Source organism: Pristiophorus japonicus, chromosome 7 (genome assembly GCF_044704955.1).
Source record: "Pristiophorus japonicus isolate sPriJap1 chromosome 7, sPriJap1.hap1, whole genome shotgun sequence".
NCBI classification, from domain to species: domain Eukaryota; kingdom Metazoa; phylum Chordata; class Chondrichthyes; family Pristiophoridae; genus Pristiophorus; species Pristiophorus japonicus.
Window position 1 is genome coordinate 187,512,722 of NC_091983.1, and position 21,364 is coordinate 187,534,085.

Here is a 21,364-nt window from a genome sequence, read left to right on the forward strand (position 1 = left end):
AATGGCGACTTTTCAGAATGGCAGGCAGTGACTAGTGGGGTACCGCAAGGTTCTGTGCTGGGGCCCCAGCTGTTTACACTGTACATTAATGATTTAGACGAGGGGATTAAATGTAGTATCTCCAAATTTGCGGATGACACTTAGTTGGGTGGCAGTGTGAGCTGCGAGGAGGATGCTATGAGGCTGCAGAGTGACTTGGATAGGTTAGGTGAGTGGGCAAATGCATGGCAGATGAAGTATAATGTGGATAAATGTGAGGTTATCCACTTTGGTGGTAAAAACAGAGAGACAGACTATTATCTGAATGGTGACAGATTAGGAAAAGGGGAGGTGCAAAGAGACCTGGGTGTCATGGTACATCAGTCATTGAAGGTTGGCATGCAGGTACAGCAGGCGGTTAAGAAAGCAAATGGCATGTTGGCCTTCATAGCGAGGGGATTTGAGTACGGGGGCAGGGAGGTGTTGCTACAGTTGTACAGGGCCTTGGTGAGGCCACACCTGGAGTATTGTGTACAGTTTTGGTCTCCTAACCTGAGGAAGGACATTCTTGCTATTGAGGGAGTGCAGCGAAGGTTCACCAGACTGATTCCCGGGATGGCGGGACTGACCTGTCAAGAAAGACTGGATCAACTGGGCTTGTATTCACTGGAGTTCAGAAGAATGAGAGGGGACCTCAGAAACGTTTAAAATTCTGACGGGGTTAGACAGGTTAGATGCAGGAAGAATGTTCCCAATGTTGGGGAAGTCCAGAACCAGGGGACACAGTCCAAGGATAAGGGGTAAGCCATTTAGGACCGAGATGAGGAGAAATTTCTTCACCCAGAGAGTGGTGAACCTGTGAAATTCTCTACCACAGAAAGTTGTTGAGGCCAATTCACTAAATATATTCAAAAAGGAGTTAGATGAAGTCCTTAATACTAGGGGGATTAAGGGGTATGGTGAGAAAGCAGGAATGGGGTACTGAAGTTGCATGTTCAGCCATGAACTCATTGAATGGCGATGCAGGCTAGAAGGGCCAAATGGCCTACTCCTGCACCTATTTTCTATGTTTCTATGTTTCTATAGATATGTAAAGAGAAAAAAAGTTAGTAAAGACAAACGTGGGTCCCCTGCAGTCAGAATCAGGGGAAGTCATAACTGGGAATAAAGAAATGGCAGACCAATTGAACAAGTACTTTGGTTCGGTATTCACTAAGGAGAACACAATCAACCTTCCGGATATAAAAGGGGTCAGAGGGTCCAGTAAAAAGGAGGAACTGAGGGAAATCCTTATTAATCGGGAAATTGTGTTGGGGAAATTGATGGGATTGAAGGCCGGTAAATCCCCAGGGCCTAATGGTCTGCATCCCAGAGTACTTAAGGAGGTGGCCTTGGAAATAGCAGAAGCATTGACAGTCATGTTCCAACATTCCATTGATTCTGAATCAGTTCCTGTGGAGTGGAGGGTAGCCAATGTAATCCCACTTTTTAATAAAGGAGGGAGAGAGAAAACAGGGAATTATAGACCAGTCAGCCTGACTTCGGTAGTGGGTAAAATGATGGAATCAATTATTAAGGATGTCATAGCAGCGCATTTGGAAAGAGGTAACATGATCGGTCCAAGTCAGCATGGATTTGTGAAAGGGAAATCTTGCTTGACAAATCTTCTGGAATTTTTTTAAGGATGTTTCCAGTAGAGTGGACAAAGGGGAACCAGTTGATGTGGTGTATTTAGACATTCAGAAGGTTTTCGACAAGATCCCACACAAGAGATGCAAAGTTTGGGATTGGGGGTAGTGTGCTGACGTGGATTGAGAACTAGTTGGCATACAGGAAGCAAAGATTAGGAGTAAATGGGTATTTTTCAGAATGGCAGGCAGTGACCAGTGGGGTACTGCAAGGTTCTGTGCTGGGGCCCCAGCTGTTTACATTGTACATTAATGATTTAGACGAGGGGATTAAATGTAGTATCTCCAAATTTGCGGATGACACTTAGTTGGGTGGCAGTGTGAGCTGCGAGGAGGATGCTGAGGCTGCAGAGTGACTTGGATAGGTTAGGCGAGTGGGCAAATGCATGGCAGATGAAGTATAATGTGGATAAATGTGAGGTTATCCACTTTGGTGGTAAAAACAGAGAGACAGACTATTATCTGAATGGTGACAGATTAGGAAAAGGGGAGGTGCAACGAGACCTGGGTGTCATGGTACATCAGTCATTGAAGGTTGGCATGCAGGTACAGCAGGCGGTTAAGGCAGCAAATGGCATGTTGGCCTTCATAGCGAGGGGATTTGAGTACAGGGGCAGGGAAGTGTTACTACAGTTGTACAGGGCCTTGGTGAGACCACACCTGGAGTATTGTGCAGAGTTTTGGTCTCCTCACTTGAGGAAGGACATTCTTGCTATTGAGAGAGTGCAGCGAAGGTTCACCAGACTGATTCCCGGGATGGCGGGACTGACATATCAAGAAAGACTGGATCAACTGGGTTTGTATTCACTGGAGTTCAGAAGAATGAGAGGAGATCTCATAGAAACGTTTAAAATTCTGACGGGTTGAGACAGGTTAGATGCAGGAAGAATGTTCCCAATGGTGGGGAAGTCCAGAACCAGGGGTCACAGTCTAAGTTTAAGGGGGTAAGGCATTTAGGACCGAGATGAGGAGAAACTTCTTCACCCAGAGAGTGGTGAACCCGTGGAATTCTCTACCACAGAACGTTGTTGAGGCCAATTCACTAAATATATTCAAAAAGGAGTTCGATGTAGTCCTTACAACTAGGGGGATCAAGGAGTATGGCAAGAAAGCAGGAATGGGGTACTGAAGTTACATGTTCAGCCATGAACTCATTGAATGGCGGTGCAGCCTCGAAGGGCCGAATGGCCTACTCTTGCACCTATTTTCTATGTAAAATAAAAACTGAGGAACAGTAAAAGGCACAATTACTAGATGAAAGATATAAACCTTCTAGTCTTTGTCTTCCTTCCATTCGATTATTGTATTATTACTCTCATATCTTTCCTTTCAACATAGTATTAAACTTATTCATGGAAAATGAGACTGTAAACAAAGCTCACCTGTGCTGATCAGCCATTACCATCGGCATCAATGTATAAACTGCAGTTTCATTATCTGTAAGAGGGGAAACAAAAACATGGTTTGTTAGCCTGGCTAAGATGATGCACTGAACATCTTGAAGCAGCAGAATACCAAATGTTCCTTTTCATTTTCTCATAAATAAGACCGAAAAAGGATAAACAACTGATTAGAAACGATTGGAATGTTCCAATTATCTGGAAAACTGAATCAAATATACTTGGCCGCACAAGAATATTCCTTGATTTCCAATATCTTTCCTCCTTCCACTCCTCAAAACTTACCTTTATTAGAAATAAAAAAAACAGGAGGCTGGAAACACACACTGGACTAATCAGCTTTATTAAAGAGAAACAGAAAGTTATGGCGTTTCGGGCATATACCCTTCATCAGATCCACATCCGAAATATCATGACCTGCCTTTTCTCTTTACCGATGCAAACTGGCCTATTGTTTATTATTTCAGATTTCCACCATTTGCATTTTTTCCTTTATCATTTTCTTTTACAGAACTCCCCTACATAATATTGGAAATAACCATTTTATGTAGCAGCTTGTAGGGTCAGTGTACTGAAGTTAAGCAGTGGGATTCCTTTTATTTTGTCCACTCCGGAATCTCTTTCGGTTAAATTGGAGAGATAAACTGGACCACGTTTCATTGTGGAGAGGAGGGAAGAAAAGGAGTTAATTATCCACTGAAAATAGATAACACTCAGAACTGTTTTTAAATCTTTCGAGATGGCGGCCACCAATCTCCACATTGAAGCTGCTGATATCTCTTTCTGACAACACTTCAACATATCCGTTCTACAAATTGCTGCATGAAATGGATGTTTGCAGGGCTTTGTTGCAGGGCATGTGTGTCAAACACAGGGTGCACCCAAAGACAGTGCTGATATAATTTCCCACTTCTCACTACCCCCCTCCCCCAACCTCAATGATATCCTAGCTCTATTCCCTGCTCAACAAATAGCATGCTCCCAAGGCTCTGCCAATGTCATTCAGTAACCAGTAAGAATTACACTGGAACAATCCAAGCTAATTCACCCCCTGGTTCCTCTCTCAGTAACCGTATTGGTACAGACAAATCACTGATTAAAACCATGCCCTAGCAAATAGATGGTGCAATATTGATGATGCAATATTGAACCACACTGGCCAATGTTCGATCCAGTCTGTGCTGAGGAAGTCATCTCAGTCATGATGCCAGTGGGACGCCACAACTGACATTAGCATTCCTACCGAGGGCCCCATCTCTCCAGTAACTTTTGCTTGAAAGTACACTAATGCTGGCATCAAACGGAGACAGGAACAGGCTTTGCAGTGTTGTTTTCCATGGTCAAATGCCCTCCTGACATTCACTGACTCAGCTCCTATAAGAATATTCACTTGGACAAAGTACCAGAGGGCATTGCTGCTCACAGAATTGTACCCCACAGCCAAGAGAGAGAAAAAAAATCAAATGGTTATTGAGGCTATTTGAATATATGAATGAAGTTATTTTAAAAAGCTACATTTTCCTAGAGTAATGTAGTTTCAAAATGTTGCATGATAAAGTAGTGACATAAACACAAAAACCTGGATCATCTGAACAATTCCAAGTTAAGACGATTATGCAAATTACATTCAGCTAAAGAACAAAAGTACACTATAGTCTTTGTTTTTCTAACATAACTCCCTAATCACCATGTTGCCCATGGAAAAACATGCAGGTAAATAATAGGTCAATTTACAAAAACAGCTCGCTTCAAAATGTTAAATTGCCTAAAACGGAATGACAGATTTCAAAACGGGATGACCGACACCGCACCAAGACCAACCTGAATTTTAATTCATTAATTGGCATTACATGAGCAAACCCATATATTTGCATTTAACTCAACAATCAGCTATCATGGAACACGCTGTATCAGAGACTGCTTTTTGGAGATACAAGAGTTTGTTTCTGCTAATGAAACAGGGCTAGTCTCTCAGTTCACCATAAGGCGGCAGTTGTTTCAGGCTAGTCCACTGGGTAGACAACAGCACACTTAAGAACAGGCCAGTGACCATCCAAATGCAGCTGGTTTGATGGTTCAGTGAATATATTCAAACACCAATCTTCACTCGTGGCTTTATGGCCCACAGCTAGAAAGCTTCTGGTGCAAGATTTTTGACAAACCACGCCCAATGCACACTGCTGTGTACATGGTGCATTAAGGTTCTGTAAATATATTGGAATGTTTTGCTAATTGAACAGCAACAACTTGCATTTATATAGCATCTTTAACATAGTAAAACGTCCCAAGGTGCTTCACAGGAGTGTTATCAAACAAAATTTAACATCGAGCCACATAAGGAGTTATTGGGGCAGACGGCAGGTAGATTTTGAGGAGCGATTTAAAGGAGGAAAGAGGTACAGCAGCGGAGAGGTTTAGGGAGGGAGTTACCAACCAAGGATGACAGCGACTGTGTTACAGTACATGTAATATTTATAGGAAGTACATACCATACAAGATTAACATTAATACACTGTGGAAGCCACGCGTCCTCGCCCTTCTGCCCACAAGAATGTGTCTTGCGACAGACACAGGCATCCTCTATATAGCACCAACATAACATCCATAGACTTTAATGTAATCACTAGAACGCTATTAATTTGATCATCAACGGGAGTGAACTTTTGATCACGAGCAAAAAGAAAAATTGAAATAAATAAGTGTGGGAAACAATGAAGGCACTGATTGAGGATTAAGACAGCCTACTTAAGGAAACAGCTGATGAAAATTGTTAGGTTTTAGGAAGGATCTTTCGGGCACCATTAGAATTGCTAATTGCACCAAAGGATTGGAGAGAAAGGAACGCAGCACCTACCTTTAAAAAAAGGGCAAAAAGACTGTTTTAGAAAATACAGGCTAATGATCCAGACATCTGTCACAGATAAAACATTACTAGTTACCCTGAAGATGAGCTTCACAAAACAACAAGGGGAGTATGAAGTCCATCAGGGGATGAATTAACTGCGCAGATTGCAGTTAATGGATATGATGTAATTGGCATCATAGAGACATGGCTCCAGGATGACCAAGGCTGGGAACTCAACATCCAGGAATATTCAACATTTAGGAAGGATAGACAGAAAGGAAAAGGAGGTGGGGTGGCGTTACTAGTTAAAGAGGAAATTAATGCAATAGTAAGGAAGGACACTGGCTTGGATGATGTGGAATCGGTATGGGTGGAGCTACGGAATACCAAAGGGCAGAAAAGGCTGGTGGGGGTTGTGTACAGACCACCAAACAGTAGTAGTGAGGTTGGGGACAGCATCATACAAGAAATAAGGGATGTGTGCAATAAAAGTACAGCAGTTATCATGGCAACTTTAATTTACAAATATATTGGGCTAACCAAACTGGTAGCAATGCGGTGGAGGAGGATTTCCTGGAGTGTATTAGGGATCGTTTTCTTGACCAATATGTCGAGGAACCAACTAGAGAGCTGGCCATCCTAGACTGGGTGATGTATAATGAGAAGGGACTAATTAGCAATCTTGTTGTGCGAGGCCCCTTGGGGAAGAGTGACCATAATATGGTATCATTCTTTATTAAGATGGAGAGTGACACAGTTAATTCAAAAACTAGGGTCCTGAACTTAAGGAAAGCTAACTTTGACAGCATGAGGTGTGAATTGGCTAGAATAGACTGGCAAATGATACTTAAAGGGTTGACGGTGGATAGGCAATGGCAAACATTTATAGATCACATAGATGAACTTCAACAATTGCACATCCCTGTCTGGAGTAAAAATAAAACAGGGAAGGTAGCTCAACCGTGGCTAACGAGGGAAATGAAGGATAGTGTTTGATCCCAAGGAAGAAGCAGATAAATTGGCCAAAAAATAAAGCCAACCTGAGGACTGGGAGAAATTTAGAATTCAGCAGAGAAAAACAAAGGGTCTAATTAGGAGGAGGGAAATAGAGTATGAGAGGAAGCTTGCCGGGAACATAAAAACTGACTGCAAAAGCTTCTATAGATATGTGAAGAGAAAAAGATTAGTGAAGACAAACGTAGGTCCCTTGCAGTCGGACTCAGGTTAATTTTTAATGGGGAACAAAGAAATGGCAGACCAATTGAACAAATACTTTGGTTCTGTCTTCCCTAAGGAAGACATAAATAACCTTCTGGATGTAGTAGGGGACCGAGGGTCTAGAGAGAAGGAGGAACTGAAGGATATCCTTATTGGCAGGAAATTGTGTTGGGGAAATTGATGGGATTGAAGGCCGATAAATCCCCAGGGCCTGATTGTCTGCATCCGAGAGTACTTAAGGAAGTGGCCCTAGAAATAGTGGATGCATTGGTGATCATTTTCCAACAGTCTATCAACTCGGGATCAGTTCCTATGGACTGGAGGGTAGTTAATGTAACACCACTTTTTAAAAAAAGGGAGAAAACAGGTAATTATAGACCGGTTAGCCTGACATCAGTAGTGGGGAAAATGTTGTAATCAATTATTAAGGATGAAATAGCAGCGCATTTGGAAAGCAGTGACAGGATCGGTCCACGTCAACATGGATTTATGAAGGGGAAATCATGCTTGACAAATCTTCTGGAATTTTTTGAGGATGTAACTAGTAGAGTGGACAAGGGAGAACCAGTGGATGTGGTGTATTTGGACTTTCAAAAGGCTTTTGACAAGGTCCCACATAAGAGATTGGTGTGCAAAATCAAAGCACATGGTATTGGGGGTAATGTACTGGCGTGGATAGAGAACTGGTTGGCAGACAGGAAGCAGAGAGTCAGGATAAATGGGTCCTTTTCGGAATGGGAAGCAGTGACTAGTGGAGTGCCGCAGGGCTCAGTGCTGGGACCCCAGCTCTTTACAATATACATTAATGATTTGGATGAAGGAATTGAATGTAATATCTCCAAGATTGCAGATAACACTAAACTGGATGGTGGTGTGAGCTGTGAGGAGGATGCTAAGAGGCTGCAGGTGATTTGGACAGGTTAGGTGAGTGGGCAAAAGCATGGCAGATGTAGTATAATGTGGATAAATGTGAGGTTATCCACTTTGGAGGCAATAACACGAAGGCAGAATATTATCTGAATGGCAGCAGATTAGGAAAAGGGGAGGTGCAACGAGACCTGGGTGTCATGGTTCATCAGTCATTGAAAGTTGACATGCAGGTACAGCAGGCGGTGAAGGCAGCAAATGGCATGTTGGCCTTCATAGCTAGGGGATTTGCGTATAGGAGCAGGGAGGTCTTACTGCAGTTGTACAGGGCCTTGGTGAGGCCTCACCTGGAATATTGTGTTCAGTTTTAGTCTCCTAACCTGAGGAAGGGCGTTCTTGCTATTGAGGGAGTGCAGTGAAGGTTCACCAGACTGATTCCAGGGATGGCTGGACTTACGTACAAGGAGAGACTGGATCAAGTAGGCCTTTATACACTGGAGTTTAGAAGGATGAGAGGGGATCTCACAGAAACGTATAAGATTCTGACGGGATGCGACAGGTTAGATGCGGGAAGAATGTTCCCGATGTTGGGGAAGTCCAGAACCAGGGGACACAATCTTAGGATAAGGGGCTCAGAGAGTTGCTAACCTGTGGAATTCCCTGCCGCAGAGAGTTGTTGATGCCAGTTCATTGGATATATTCCAGAGGGAATTAGATATGGCCCTTATGGCTAAAGGGATCGAGGGGTATGGAGAGAAAGCAGGAAAGGGGTACTGAGGTGAATGATCAGCCATGATCTTATTGAATGGTGGTGCAGGCTCGAAGGGCCGAATGGCCTACTCCTGCACCTATTTTCTGTATTTAATTTTATATGTTTAACAAAACTTCAATTGTTTTGAGGATATCAGAGTTTGTGGATAAAGGGTACTCTCTGGGCATTGTTTATCAGGACTGCAAGGCTTTTGATACAATGCCACATGGGAGATTGGTCCTAAATGTAGAACAACATGGAATAGAAGGGCAGTTATTGAAGTGAATTAGCTACTAGCTGCATCAGAGACACAGTGGCCATGCATTGAGCAACATCAGAGTGGTAGGAAGTAATTAGTGGGGTGCCTCAAGAATCAGAAATAAGAAATCGCATCTTTATTATTCATGGTGTACGGCAATAATTTTGAAGTGGAGGTAGAGGCAAAAAGAATCAAAATTTGCCAATGACACTAAGGTGGGATGGGATTTGCAAACCATTCACAGCAGACAGATGAAGTACAAAGAGGAAAGTTAAGCTGAGAAATAGCAATTGGAAATCCAATGTTAATAAGTACAAAGGGAAGCAGAATAAACATTGCAGCTATAAACTGAAGAGTGCCAGTCTACAGGATGCAGCACAAGTTAAAAACGTGCTTGCCACACACGTGTATACTTACTTAAAAGATTTGGGAAGGAAAGCAGACACAGCGGTCAAAAAAAAACACACTCGGTTCTCTCAAAAACACACGAAAAGGTTAACGTTCACACAAATAGTCCTTGCAAATATTAAGATCACAAGTCCAACAATAGTTGTCATGTTACCCTTTTTTTTTAATTCACTTGATCAGATTGCCTTAGAGGCAGTGCAACGAAGGTTCAATAGATTAATTCCAGGGATAAGAGGGCTGTTCTTTGAGCAGAGATTGAGTAGAACATGCCAACATTCTCTGGAGTTTAGATGACTGAGTGGTGATTTCATTGAAACGTAGAACATTCTTAGAGGGTTTGACAGGGTAGATGCTGAGGGGCTTTTTCCCCGACTGGAGAGTCTAGAACTAGGGGGCATAATCTTAGGATAAGGGGTCAGCCATTTAGAACTGATAAGAAATATTTTCACTCAGAGGGTTGTGAATCTTCGGAATTGTCTACCCCAGAGGGTTGTGCGTGTTCAGTCATTGAGTGTATTCAAAGCCGAGATAGATAAATTTTTGGATACTATGGGAATCAAGTGATAGGGTGGGAAAGTGGAGTGGAGATAGAAGATCAGCCATAACCTTATTGCATGGCAGAGCAGACTCGAGGGGCCGAATGTATCTCGAGCTCCTATTTCTTATGCTCTTAACTGGAATTATACCTTTATAGTCCTGCACATTTCTATGTTTCTATCAATCCAGTTAAATATTACCCGACACCCCTGGATGTTGCTCGCGTGTTGTTTGGGGGCCTACAGCAGAATTGTTCAGCTGCTAAAATGACTTGTCCTTTTGTCAGTGCCCAGATATTCCCTGTGAGGAAAGTAGTGCAATGGATCCCAAAGGACAATTGTAGCTAAACAGGTGTCAGCTTAGGAAATTTCACAAATCACCTGATACTTGTAAAATTTCAGGCTCCAATCAATCAAGCTGCAAACATTCCTTACCAAGAAACCAACCCAAATCTGTAATTGATCTGCAATATGCCTGGGAAGTGTAACACATCACGAGTGTAAGGAATCAGGAGGATTGAAAAAAAAATTAACGGGATGCAGGGCGCCCCTAATTACCCTCAAGAACATGGTGATGAGCCTTCTTAAACCGTAGTCCATTTTCGTAGCAGTTTGTTACAACTGAGTGGCTTGCCGTGCCGTTTCGGAGGGCAGTTGAGGGTCAATATTGCTGTGGGTCTGGAACCACATAGGCCAGACCGGGTAAGGACGGCAGATTTCCTTCCTTCCCTAAAAGGACATTAGTGAACCAGGTGGGTTTCTAGACAACTCGGTAGTCAACATTGCTGATACCAGCTTTTTATTTAATTTTTAATTCAATTAACTGAATTAATTTAATTAACTATTGTGGTGGGATTTGAATTCATGTCTCTAGATCATTTGTCCACATCTCTGGACAAAAACATAAAAAATAACAAAAAAATGATCTGGTCATTATCACACTGATGTTTGTGAGAGCTTGCTTTGCGCAAATTGGCTGTCGCGTTTCCTATTACGATAGTGCCCATACTCCAGAAGTACTTAATTGGCTGTGAAATGATTCCGGAGATGAGGGGGTTGACTTATGAGGAAAGGTTGAAAAGGATGGACCTCTACTCACTGGAATGAAGAATGAGAGGTGATCTTATCGAAACATATAAAATTATGAGGGGGCTTGACAAGGTGGTTGCAGAGAGGATGTTTCCACTGATGGGGAAGACTAGAACTAGACGGCACGATCTTAGAATAAGGGGCCGTCCATTTAAAACTGAGATGAGGAGGAACTTCTCTCAGAGGGTTGTAAATCTGTGGAATTTGCTGCCTCAGAGAGCTGCGGAAGCTGGGACATTGAATAAATTTAAGATAGAAATAGATAGTTTCTTAAACGATAAGGGGATAAGGGGTTATGGGGAGCGGGCAGGGAAGTGGAGCCGAGTCCATGAACGGATCAGCCATGGTCTTATTGAATGGCGGAGCAGGCTCGAGAGGCCGTATGGCCTACTCCTGATCCTATTTCTTATATTCTTATGCAAGTGCTTTGAGACGTCTTGATGATCGTGAAAGGCGCTATATAAATGCAAGTCTGTCTTTCTTTCTCTGCAGTACTGGCACAGTAACACAAGCACGATGCTACCGTGCCCGCGCAGTGCGGGCCATGGTGTCAACAGAAGCAGCGTTTCCAGCCCCTTGCATCCACCCGTGTCCGGCCGCCTCACCTTCCGGGAGCTCCACGGTCCGGGCCCGTCTCAGGGAGCGGGTCAGTCGGCTCAGCTGCACGTTCAGCTGCTCCATCGCCCGTTCCATCATCTACAGGCGCGGCGAGTGTAGACAGAAAGCGCACAGGCGCAGGCCCTGTCTGTCCTCCGGCCGGCCCGGCTCTCTCAGGGCAGAGGCTGTTGCTGCTGTCCCTGCCGCCGCCGCCTCCCGTGTTGTTGTTGTTGTTGTTGTTGCTGCTGCTGCTGCCAGCCGCTTCCCCTCATCGCGCGGCCGCCGCTCCGCTCCGCTCCGCCCCGCACACCGTTCAAAAATCAATCCGAACCCCAGGCCGTTACCACCCCAACCGTCACTGCTCCCAGACTTCCGACTTCCGCACCGCTTCCGGCTAGGCGGCGCTCGCCATTGGAGGACGCTCAGAGCCGGAAGCGCGTCGCGCACTGCATCCTGGGGGCTGTAGTCCTGCCACCTTTCCGTCAGTTGAACAGGTCTGAGTGGGATGTCCACACACACACTGATACTTGGAGCTCATTTACGTGTTTTTTTTTAAAGAAGTGTTTTAACAGATTTGAAGCAGGGGTTATGAAAGAAAAGACTTGTATTTCTACAGAGCCTTTTAACAAAAGCAAGTTACATTTATATAGCGCCTTTGACAACAACAACAGGGGATTAACATCTGATCCGACAGTGTAGCATCCCCCCAGTACTGCACTGAAGTGTCAGCTGAGATTTTGTGCTCCAGTTCCTGGAGTGGGAACAACCTTGATGCCATAACCTTCTGACTCAGGTAGAAGTGCTACCAACTGCACCAAGGCTGAGGGTGGGTGGTGGAGGGGGTGCACAGTAGTGGGATTACTTTTGGATTTCTCTCACAAATATGGCATAAATATGATGGTCCAATTGACCTCCTTCTGTGCTGAAAACCTGTATGGTTCTTGTTGTGTCTCAAATAAAGCAATGTGATTGAGTACTGTAGACTTGAGTAAGTGTGACCTTAGTCTCTTTACTCTGACCCCAGAGTGTTGGTACAGCATGGGAGACCTGCTTATATGCAGTGCTCCCAAGGGATGCTGGGATCCCTTGGGACTCCAACAGATGCGCCCTCTGGTGGCAGTAGAATGCTGGTTACAAGGTGTTGCAAATCTAACATCACTCCCTCCCGCAAAGTACATAGTACACTTATTTACAGTGTGAGACGATCTGGGGCTTTCCGCTCCCTAATCGATCGTCTCGGTACAAACAGAGGTGCAGGTGAGTTGGTTGGGCCTTCGCTGTGCTGCTGTGCAGCTGGCCTTGCTGGGCTGCTGCAGATGATGAGTTCAGCTTCATGGTCAACCGTGATGTCGGTTGCCACTTCTGTCTGTATCGGAGGGTTGAAGTTGGTGGTGTCCTCTTCAGGTTGCTCGTGGCTGTCTGTGAATCACAGTTTGGTTTGGGCCAAATGCTTTCTGCAAGTTAGTCCATTTGCAAGTTTGACACCCTACTCCCTTCTTTAGCTACGACAGTGCTAGCAAGCCAGTTGAATACAAATACAGGGTCATTGACTTCAATATCGCGTGACAAATTTACATAAGCGTGGTATATGCTTTGTTGATGCCGCCTGCCCTCGACATGATCATGGAGATCAGGGTGCACTAGAGAGAGCCTTGTTTTGAGTGCCCTTTTCATGAGCAGTTTGACAGGGTGAACCCCGGTGAGCGAGTGGGGTCTTGTGCGGTAGCTGAGCAGGTCTCGGGACAGGCGGGTCTGCAGGGAGCTTTCTGACACGCGTTTCAAGCTTTGCTTGATGGTTCGCACTACCCAATCTGCCTGGCCGTTAGATGCGGGCTTGAACAGGGAAGATGTGACGTGCTTGGTCCCATTGCGGGTCATGAATTCCTTGAATTCAGCGCTGGTGAAGCACGGCCCATTGTCACTGACAAGGATATCAGCCAGGCCGTGCGTGGCAAACATGGCTCGGAGGCTTTCGATGGTGGCAGTGGACGTGCTTACAGACGTTATTACACACTCAATCCATTTTGAATAAGCATCCACATCAACCAAAAACATTTTGCCTAGAAACGGGCCAGCAAAGCCAACGTGGATAATAGACCACGGGTTGGAGGGCCACGGCTACAAACTTCGCGGTGCCTCCCTGGGTGCATTGCTCAGTTGAGAGCAAGTGTTGCATTGGTGCACACAAGACTCCAAATCTGAGTCGATGCCGGGCCACCACACATAGGATCTGGCTATAGCTTTCATCATTACTATGCCTGGGTGGGTATTGTGTAAGTCACGTATGAACGTTTCCCTGCCTTTCTTCGGCAAAACCATGCGATTACACCACAAAAGACAGTCCACCTGTATGGACATTTTGTCTTTGTGCCTCTGGAACGCCTTGATCTCTTCATGCATCTCCGCTGGGACGCTGGACCAGCTCCCATGGAGGACACAGTTTTTTTACAAGGGACAGTGGTGGTGGGCAATGGTAGCCGACTGAGAGCATCAGCACAGTTCTCTGTGCCTGGCCTGTGGCGTATCACATAGTTATATGCAGACAGCGTGAGCGCCCATCTTTGGATGTGAGCAGAGGCCTTTGCTCTCTGAGAATAGCGATATGAGTGGCTTATGGTCAGTTTCTAACTCGAATTTAAGCCCAAACAGATACTGGTGCATTTTTTTCACCCCGTAAACGCATGCCAGAGCTTCTTTTTCAATCATGCTGTAGGCCCTTTCAGCCTTGGACAAACTCCTGGATGCATAAGCGACCGATTGCAATGTTCTCGATTCATTTGCTTATTGTAACACACACCTGACCCCGTACGAAGACGCATTGCAAGCTAGCACTAAACGTTTACATGGGTCATACAAAACCAGAAATTTGTTGGAACATAATAGATTTCTGGCTTTCTCAAAAGCAGTCTCTTGTGATTTCCCCCATACCCAGTCATCTCCCTTGCGTAGCAACATGTGTAGAGGTTCTAGCAAGGTGCTTAACCCGGGTAGGAAATTACCAAAATAATTGAGGAGTCCCAGGAACGACCGCAGCTCCATCACGTTCTGTGGTCTCGGCGCGTTCTTGATGGCCTCCGTCTTGGCGTCGGTGGGTCTGATGCCATCTGCCGTGATTCTTCTCCCTAAGAACTCGACCTCTGGTGCCAGGAAAACACACTTCGAGCATTTCAACCTGAGTCCCACACGATCTAGCCGACTTAGAACCTCTTCCAGGTTCTGCAAGTGCTCGATGGTGTCCCAACCTGTGATCAATATGTCGTCCTGGAAAACCACGGTGCACGGAATTGACTTTAGCAGACGCTCCATGTTTCTTTGAAAAATAGCCGCGGCAGATTGAATACCAAATGGGCATCTATTGTAGATGAACAGATCTTTGTGCGTGTTGATGCTTTTGAGACCTTTCAAAGTTTCCGCCAGCTCCTGCATCATGTAGGCCGAGGTCAGGTCCAACTTGGTGAACGTCTTCCCTCCTGCCAGCGTCGCAAATACGTCGTCTGCCTTGGGTAGTGGGTACTGGTCCTGCAGCGAAAAATGGTTCATCGTTACTTTAGAGTCCCCACAAATTCTGACCGTGCCATCGCCCTTGAGAACCGGAACAATCGGACTGGTCCACTCGGTGAACTCAACCGGCATGATGATGCCCTCTCGTTGCAGCCTGTCCGGCTCGATCTCCACTTTCTCTTGCATCATGTATGGCACCGCATGTGCCCTGTGGTGGATGGGTCGTTTACCGGGAACCAAGTGGATCTGCACCTTCGCCCCAGAGAAATTTCCGATGCCTGGCTCAAACAACATAAAAACATAGAAACATAGAAAATAGGTGCAGGAGTAGGCCATTCGGCCCTTCGAGCCTGCACCACCATTCAATATGATCATGGCTGATTATGCAACTTCAGTAACCCATTCCTGCTTTCTCTCCATACCCCTTGACCCCTTTAGGCGTATGGGCCATATCTAACTCCCTTTTGAATATATCTAATGAACTGGCCTGAGCAACTTTTTGTGGTAGAGAATTCCACAGGTTCACAATTCTCTGAGTGAAGAAGTTTCTCCTCATCTCGGTCCTAAATGGCTTACCCCTTATCTTTAGACTGTGATCCCTGGTTCTGGACTTCCCCAACATCGGGAACATTCTTCCTGCATCTAACCTGGCTAATCCCGTCAGAATTTGATATGTTTCTATGAGATCCCCTCTCATTCTTCTAAATTCCAGTGAATATAAGCTTAGTCGATCCAGTCGTTCTTCAAATGTCAGTCCTACCATCGCGGAAATCAGTCTGGTGAACCTTCGCTGCACTCCCTCAATAGCAAGAATGTCCTTCCTCAGATTAGGGGACTAAAACTGTACACAATATTCAAGGTGTGGACTCACCAAGGCCCTGTACAACTGCAGTAAGACCTCCCTGCTCCTATACACAAATCGTCTCGCTATGAAGGCCAACATACCATTTGCCTTCTTCACCGCCTGCTGTACCTGCATGCCAGCTTTCAATGACTGATGTAGCATGACAACCAGGTCTCGTTGCACCGCCCCTTTTCCTAATCTGTCAACATTCAGATAATATTCTGCCTTTCTGTTTTTGCCACCAAAGTGGATAACCTCACATTTATCTACATTATACTGCATTTGCCATGCATATTTGCCTACTCACCTAACCTGCCCAAGCCAACCTGCAGCCTCTTAGCATCCTCCTCACAGCTCACACTGCCACCCAGCTGAGTGTCATCTGCAAACTTGGAGACATTACATTCAATTCCTTTGTCAAAATCATTAATGTATATTGTAAATAGCTGGGGTCCCAGCACTGAACCTTGCGGTACCCCACTAGTCACTGCCTGCCATTCGTCCTCTTTGCTTCCTGTCTGCCAATCAGTTCTCTATCCACGTCAGTACATTACCCCCAATACCATGTGTTGTGTATCTGTAAAGCATGCACTTCCATGTTCCACCACCAGGGAGCACATCCCCTGAAGTCCCAAGTGATCCCAGCATCCCTTGGGAGCACTGTAGATAAGCCGGCCCCTAAGGCCTGCTCCTCACTCTGGAGTGTCTTAATAAAGACTGAAGTCACTGTTACTTTAACCTCCCTGTGCGCAGTCTCAGTTAGGAACACAACAACTGGTGACAAGTACACGAATCCAACGCAAAGATGCAGCAAACTGTGAGCATCCTGGAGAAGTTCTCGGAGGGTGAGGACTGGGAAGCCTATGTCGAATGGTTAGACCAGTACTTTGTAGCCAATGAGCTGGACGGAGAAGGAAGCGCTGCAAAAAGGAGAGCGGCCCTCCTCACGGTCTGCGGGACACCGACCTACAGCCTCATGAAGTATCTTCTGGCTCCGGTGAAACCCACAGATAAGTCGTATGAGGAGCTGTGTACACTGGTTCTGGAGCATCTTAACCCGAGGGAGAGCATGCTGATGGCGAGGTATCAGTTCTATACGTACCAGCGATCTGAAGGTCAGGAAGTGGCGCGCTACATCACCGAGCTAAGGCGACTTGCAGGACAATGTGAGTTTGATGGCTACCTGGAGCAAATGCTCAGAGACTTTTTTGTACTGGGCATTGGCCACGAGACCATCCTACGAAAATCTTTGACTGTAAAGACACCGACCCTCAGTAAGGCCATTGCAATATCACAGGCGTTTATGTCCACCAGTGATAACACCAAACAAATCTCTCAGCACACAAGTGCGAGCAATGTTCATAAATTAACTGGAACTGTGTTTGCGAGCAGAAATGTACAGGGCAGAGACCACGACTCTGCAACTGCCAGCAGGCCTCAGGTGATCCAGATGACTCAGAGTCCACAACAAAGGATGAATGCAAGGCAATTCACACCTTGTTGGTGTTGTGGAGGCTTCCATTCAGCCTATTCATGCCGCTTCAAAGGCTATGTTTGCAAGAGCTGTGGAACAATGGGGCACCTCCAACGAGCTGCAAGCTCTGCAAAACCTGCTAACCACCACGTGGCAGAGGAAGATCGGTCCATGGTGGACCAGAGCAATTTCAAGCCTCAGAGAGAGGAGGCAGATGCTGAAGTACACGGGGTGCAAACATTTTTGACAAAATGTCCACCGATAATGCTAAACGTAAAATTGAATGGCTTACCCGTAGCCATGGATCTGGACACTGGCGCTAGCCAATCCATCATGAGTAAAAAGATGTTTGAGAGACTGTCATGCAACAAGGCACTCAGACCAGCCCTGAGCACCATTCACAAGAAACTGAGAATGTACACCAAAGAGCTTATCATTTTCCTGGGCAGCGCCATCGTCAAGGTTAGCTACGAGGGCACGGTGCACGAACTGCCACTCTGGATTGTCCCGGGCGATGGCCCCACACTGCTTGGAAGGAGCTGGCTGGGCAAAATCCACTGGAACTGGGATGACATCCGAGCGCTATCACATGTCGATGAGGCCTCATGTACCCAGGTTCTTAACAAATTTCCTTCCCTTTTTGAGCCAGGCATTGGAAACTTTTCCGCGGCGAAGGTGCGGATCCACTTGGCCCCAGAGGCACGACCCATTCACCACAAAGCGCGAGCGGTACCTCACATGATGAGGGAAAGAGTGGAAATCGAGTTGGACAGGCTGCAATGTGAGGGCATCATCTCCACAGTGGAATTCAGCGAGTGGGCCAGCCCGATTGTTCCAGTACTCAAAAGTGATGGCACGGTCAGGATTTGCGGCAATTATAAAGTAACTATTAATCGTTTCTCGCTACAGGATCAATACCCGCTACCTAAGGCAGACGACCTATTTGCGACGCTGGCAGGAGACAAGACGTTCACCAAGCTCGACCTGACTTCGGCCTACATGATGCAGGAGCTGGAGGAGTCTTCGAAGGGCCTCACCTGCATCAACACACACAAGGGACTGTTCATCTACAACAGATGCCCGCTTGGAATTCGGTCGGCTTCAGCGATCTTCCAGAGAAACATGGAGAGCCGACTAAAGTTGGTACCACGCACAGTGATTTTTCAGGACGACATATTGGTCACGGGTCGGGACACCGTCGAACCCCTACAAAACCTGGAGGAGGTCCTCCAGCGACTGGATCGCGTAGGGCTGCAGCTGAAGAGGTCGAAATGCGTCTTCATTGCAACAGAAGTGGAGTTTTTGGGGAGAAAGATCGCGGCGGACGGCATTCGGCCCACAGACGCCAAGACAGAGGCTATCAGGAACGCGCCCAGGCCACAGAACATCACGGAGCTGCGGTCATTCCTGGGACTCCTCAACTATTTTGGTAACTTCCTACTGGGGTTAAACACCCTCTTAGAGCCCCTACAAGTGTTATTGCGCAAAGGTGAGAACCGGGTATGGGAAAAAAAACAAGTAATTGCTTTTGAGAAAGCCAGAAACATTTTATGCTCCAACAAGCTGCTTGTATTGTAAACCCGTGTAAAAGACTCGTGCTAGCATGTGATGCATCGTCGTACGGAGTCGGGTGTGTATTACAACAAGCTAACGTTGCAGGGAAGTTGCAACCTTTCGCCTTTGCTTCCAGGAGCTTGTCTAAGGCCGAGAGGGCCTACAGCATGATTGAGAAAGAGGCATTAGCGTGTGTGTTCGGGGTAAAGAAAATGCATCAGTACCTGTTTGGCCTCAAATTTGAGCTGGAAACCGATCACAAGCCCCTCATATCCCTGTTCGCTGAAAACAAGGGGATAAATACTAATGCCTCAGCCCACATACAAAAGTGGGCACTCGCGCTATCAGCGTATAACTATACCATCTGCCACAGGCCAGGCACCGAGAACTGTGCGGATGCTCTTATTCAGCTACCATTGCCCCCCACGTGGGTGGAAATGGCGCAGCCTGCAAACTTGTTGATGGTGGCGCAGCCTGCAGACTTGTTAGTGGGCATAGAAGCATTTGAAAATGATAAATCACCTTTCACGGCCCGCCAGATTCGGACTTGGACCAGCCAAGATCCTCTGCTGTCCCAAGTAAAAAACTGTGTACTGCATGGGAGCTAGGCCAGCATCTCCGTTGAAATGCAAGAGCTAATCAAGCCGTTCCAGCGGCGAAAGGATGAGCTATTCATTCAGGCAGACTGCCTGTTGTGGGGTAACCGCATAGTGCTACCCAAAAAGGGCATGGAGACATTCATCTCGGATCTCCACAGCAAACACCCGGGTATAGTAATGATAAAAGCGATAGCCAGATCCCACCCAGAAAGGCACCACTAAGGTTGTGGGCCTGGCCCTCCAGACCATGGTCGAGGATCCATGTCGACTATGCGGGCCCGTTTCTTGGTAAAATGTTCCTGGTGGTGGTGGATGCTTTTTCAAAATGGATTGAATGTGAAATAATGTCGGGAAGCACCTCCACCACCACCATTGAAAGCCTGAGGGCCATGTTTGCCACCCACGGCCTGCCTGACATACTGGTCAGTGACAACGGGCCATGTTTCACCAGTGCCGAATTTAAAGAATTCATGATCTGCAATGGGATCAAACATGTCACCTCAGCCCCGTTTAAACCAGCCTCCAATGGGCGGGCAGTAAAAACAATCAAACAGAGCCTCAAACGAGTCACAGAAGGCTTACTCCAAACCTGCCTGTCCCGAGTACTGCTCAGCTACCGCACGAGACCCCACTCGCTCACAGGGGTGCCCCCAGCTGAGCTACTCATGAAAAGGACATTTAAAACCAGACTCTCGCTGGTTCATCCCCACCTGCATGATCAGTTAGAGAGCAGGCGGCAGCAACAAAATGTAAACGATGGTCGCGTCACTGTGTCACAGGAAATTCATCTGAATGACCCTGTGTATCTGCTAAACTATGGACATGGTTTCAAGTGGATCGCGGGCACCGTGATAGCTAAAGAAGGGAGTAGGGTGTTTGTGGTCAAACTAGACAATGAACAAATTTGCAGAAAGCACCTGGACCAAATGAGGCTGCGGTTCACAGACTGCCTTGAACAACCCACAGCAGACACCATCTTATTCGAGCCCACAACACACACCCAAAGGATCAACGACACCACGCCGGACCAGGAAATCGAACCATCAGGCCCAACAGCCCAGCAAGGCCAGGCTCACCTAGCAGCCCTGCAGGGCCAACAACACGCCAGCCCAGCGAGGGCACAGCCAAAACACCAGAACAGACATTTGTACCGAGGGAAAGAAAGGCTCCCGACCGCCTCACCTTGTAAATAGTTTTCACTTTCACTTTGGGGGGGAGTGATGTTGTGTATCTGTAAAGCATGCACTCCCATGTTCCGCCACCAGGGAGCACATCCCCTGAAGTCCCAAGGGATCCCAGCATCCCTTGGGAGCACTGTATATAAGCCGGCCCCTAAGGCCTGTTACTCTGGAGTGTTTTAATAATGACTGAGGTCCCTTAAGGGAGGTTAAAGTAACATCTGTGTTCGGAACACAATACCATGTGCTTTGATTTTGCACACTAATCTCTTGTGTGGGACCTTGTCAAAAGCCTTTTGAAAGTGCAAATACACCATATCCAATGGTTCTGCCTTGTCCACTCTACTAGTTACATCCTCAAAAAATTCTAGAAGATTTTCAAGCATGATTTCCCTTTCATAAATCCATGCTGACTTGGACCGATCCTGTTACTACTTTCTAAATGCGCTGTTATTACATCTCTAACAATTGATTCCAACATTTTCCCCACTATTGATGTCAGGCTAACTGGTCTATAATTCCCTGTTTTCTCTCCCCCTCCTTTTTTAAAAAGTGGTGTTATATTAGCTACCCTCCA

The 21,364-nt window shown here is 46.2% G+C and overlaps 1 protein-coding gene across 2 annotated transcripts in view; it reads right to left on the reverse strand.

Moving 5' to 3' along the window:
* The window catches only part of hace1 (HECT domain and ankyrin repeat containing E3 ubiquitin protein ligase 1), a 90,146-nt gene extending 78,135 nt beyond the window's left edge, over positions 1 to 12,011 (reverse strand). For both annotated transcript variants that reach the window (XM_070885609.1, XM_070885608.1), the window contains exons 1-2: positions 11,646 to 12,011; positions 3,050 to 3,104 (exon numbers count right to left, since the gene is read on the reverse strand). In XM_070885609.1, the coding sequence (XP_070741710.1) occupies positions 3,050 to 3,104; positions 11,646 to 11,736 (146 nt within the window). In that variant the 5' untranslated portion in view covers positions 11,737 to 12,011. The remainder of the gene's footprint in view (positions 1 to 3,049; positions 3,105 to 11,645) is intronic.
* Between the last annotated feature and the right edge of the window lie 9,353 nt (positions 12,012 to 21,364).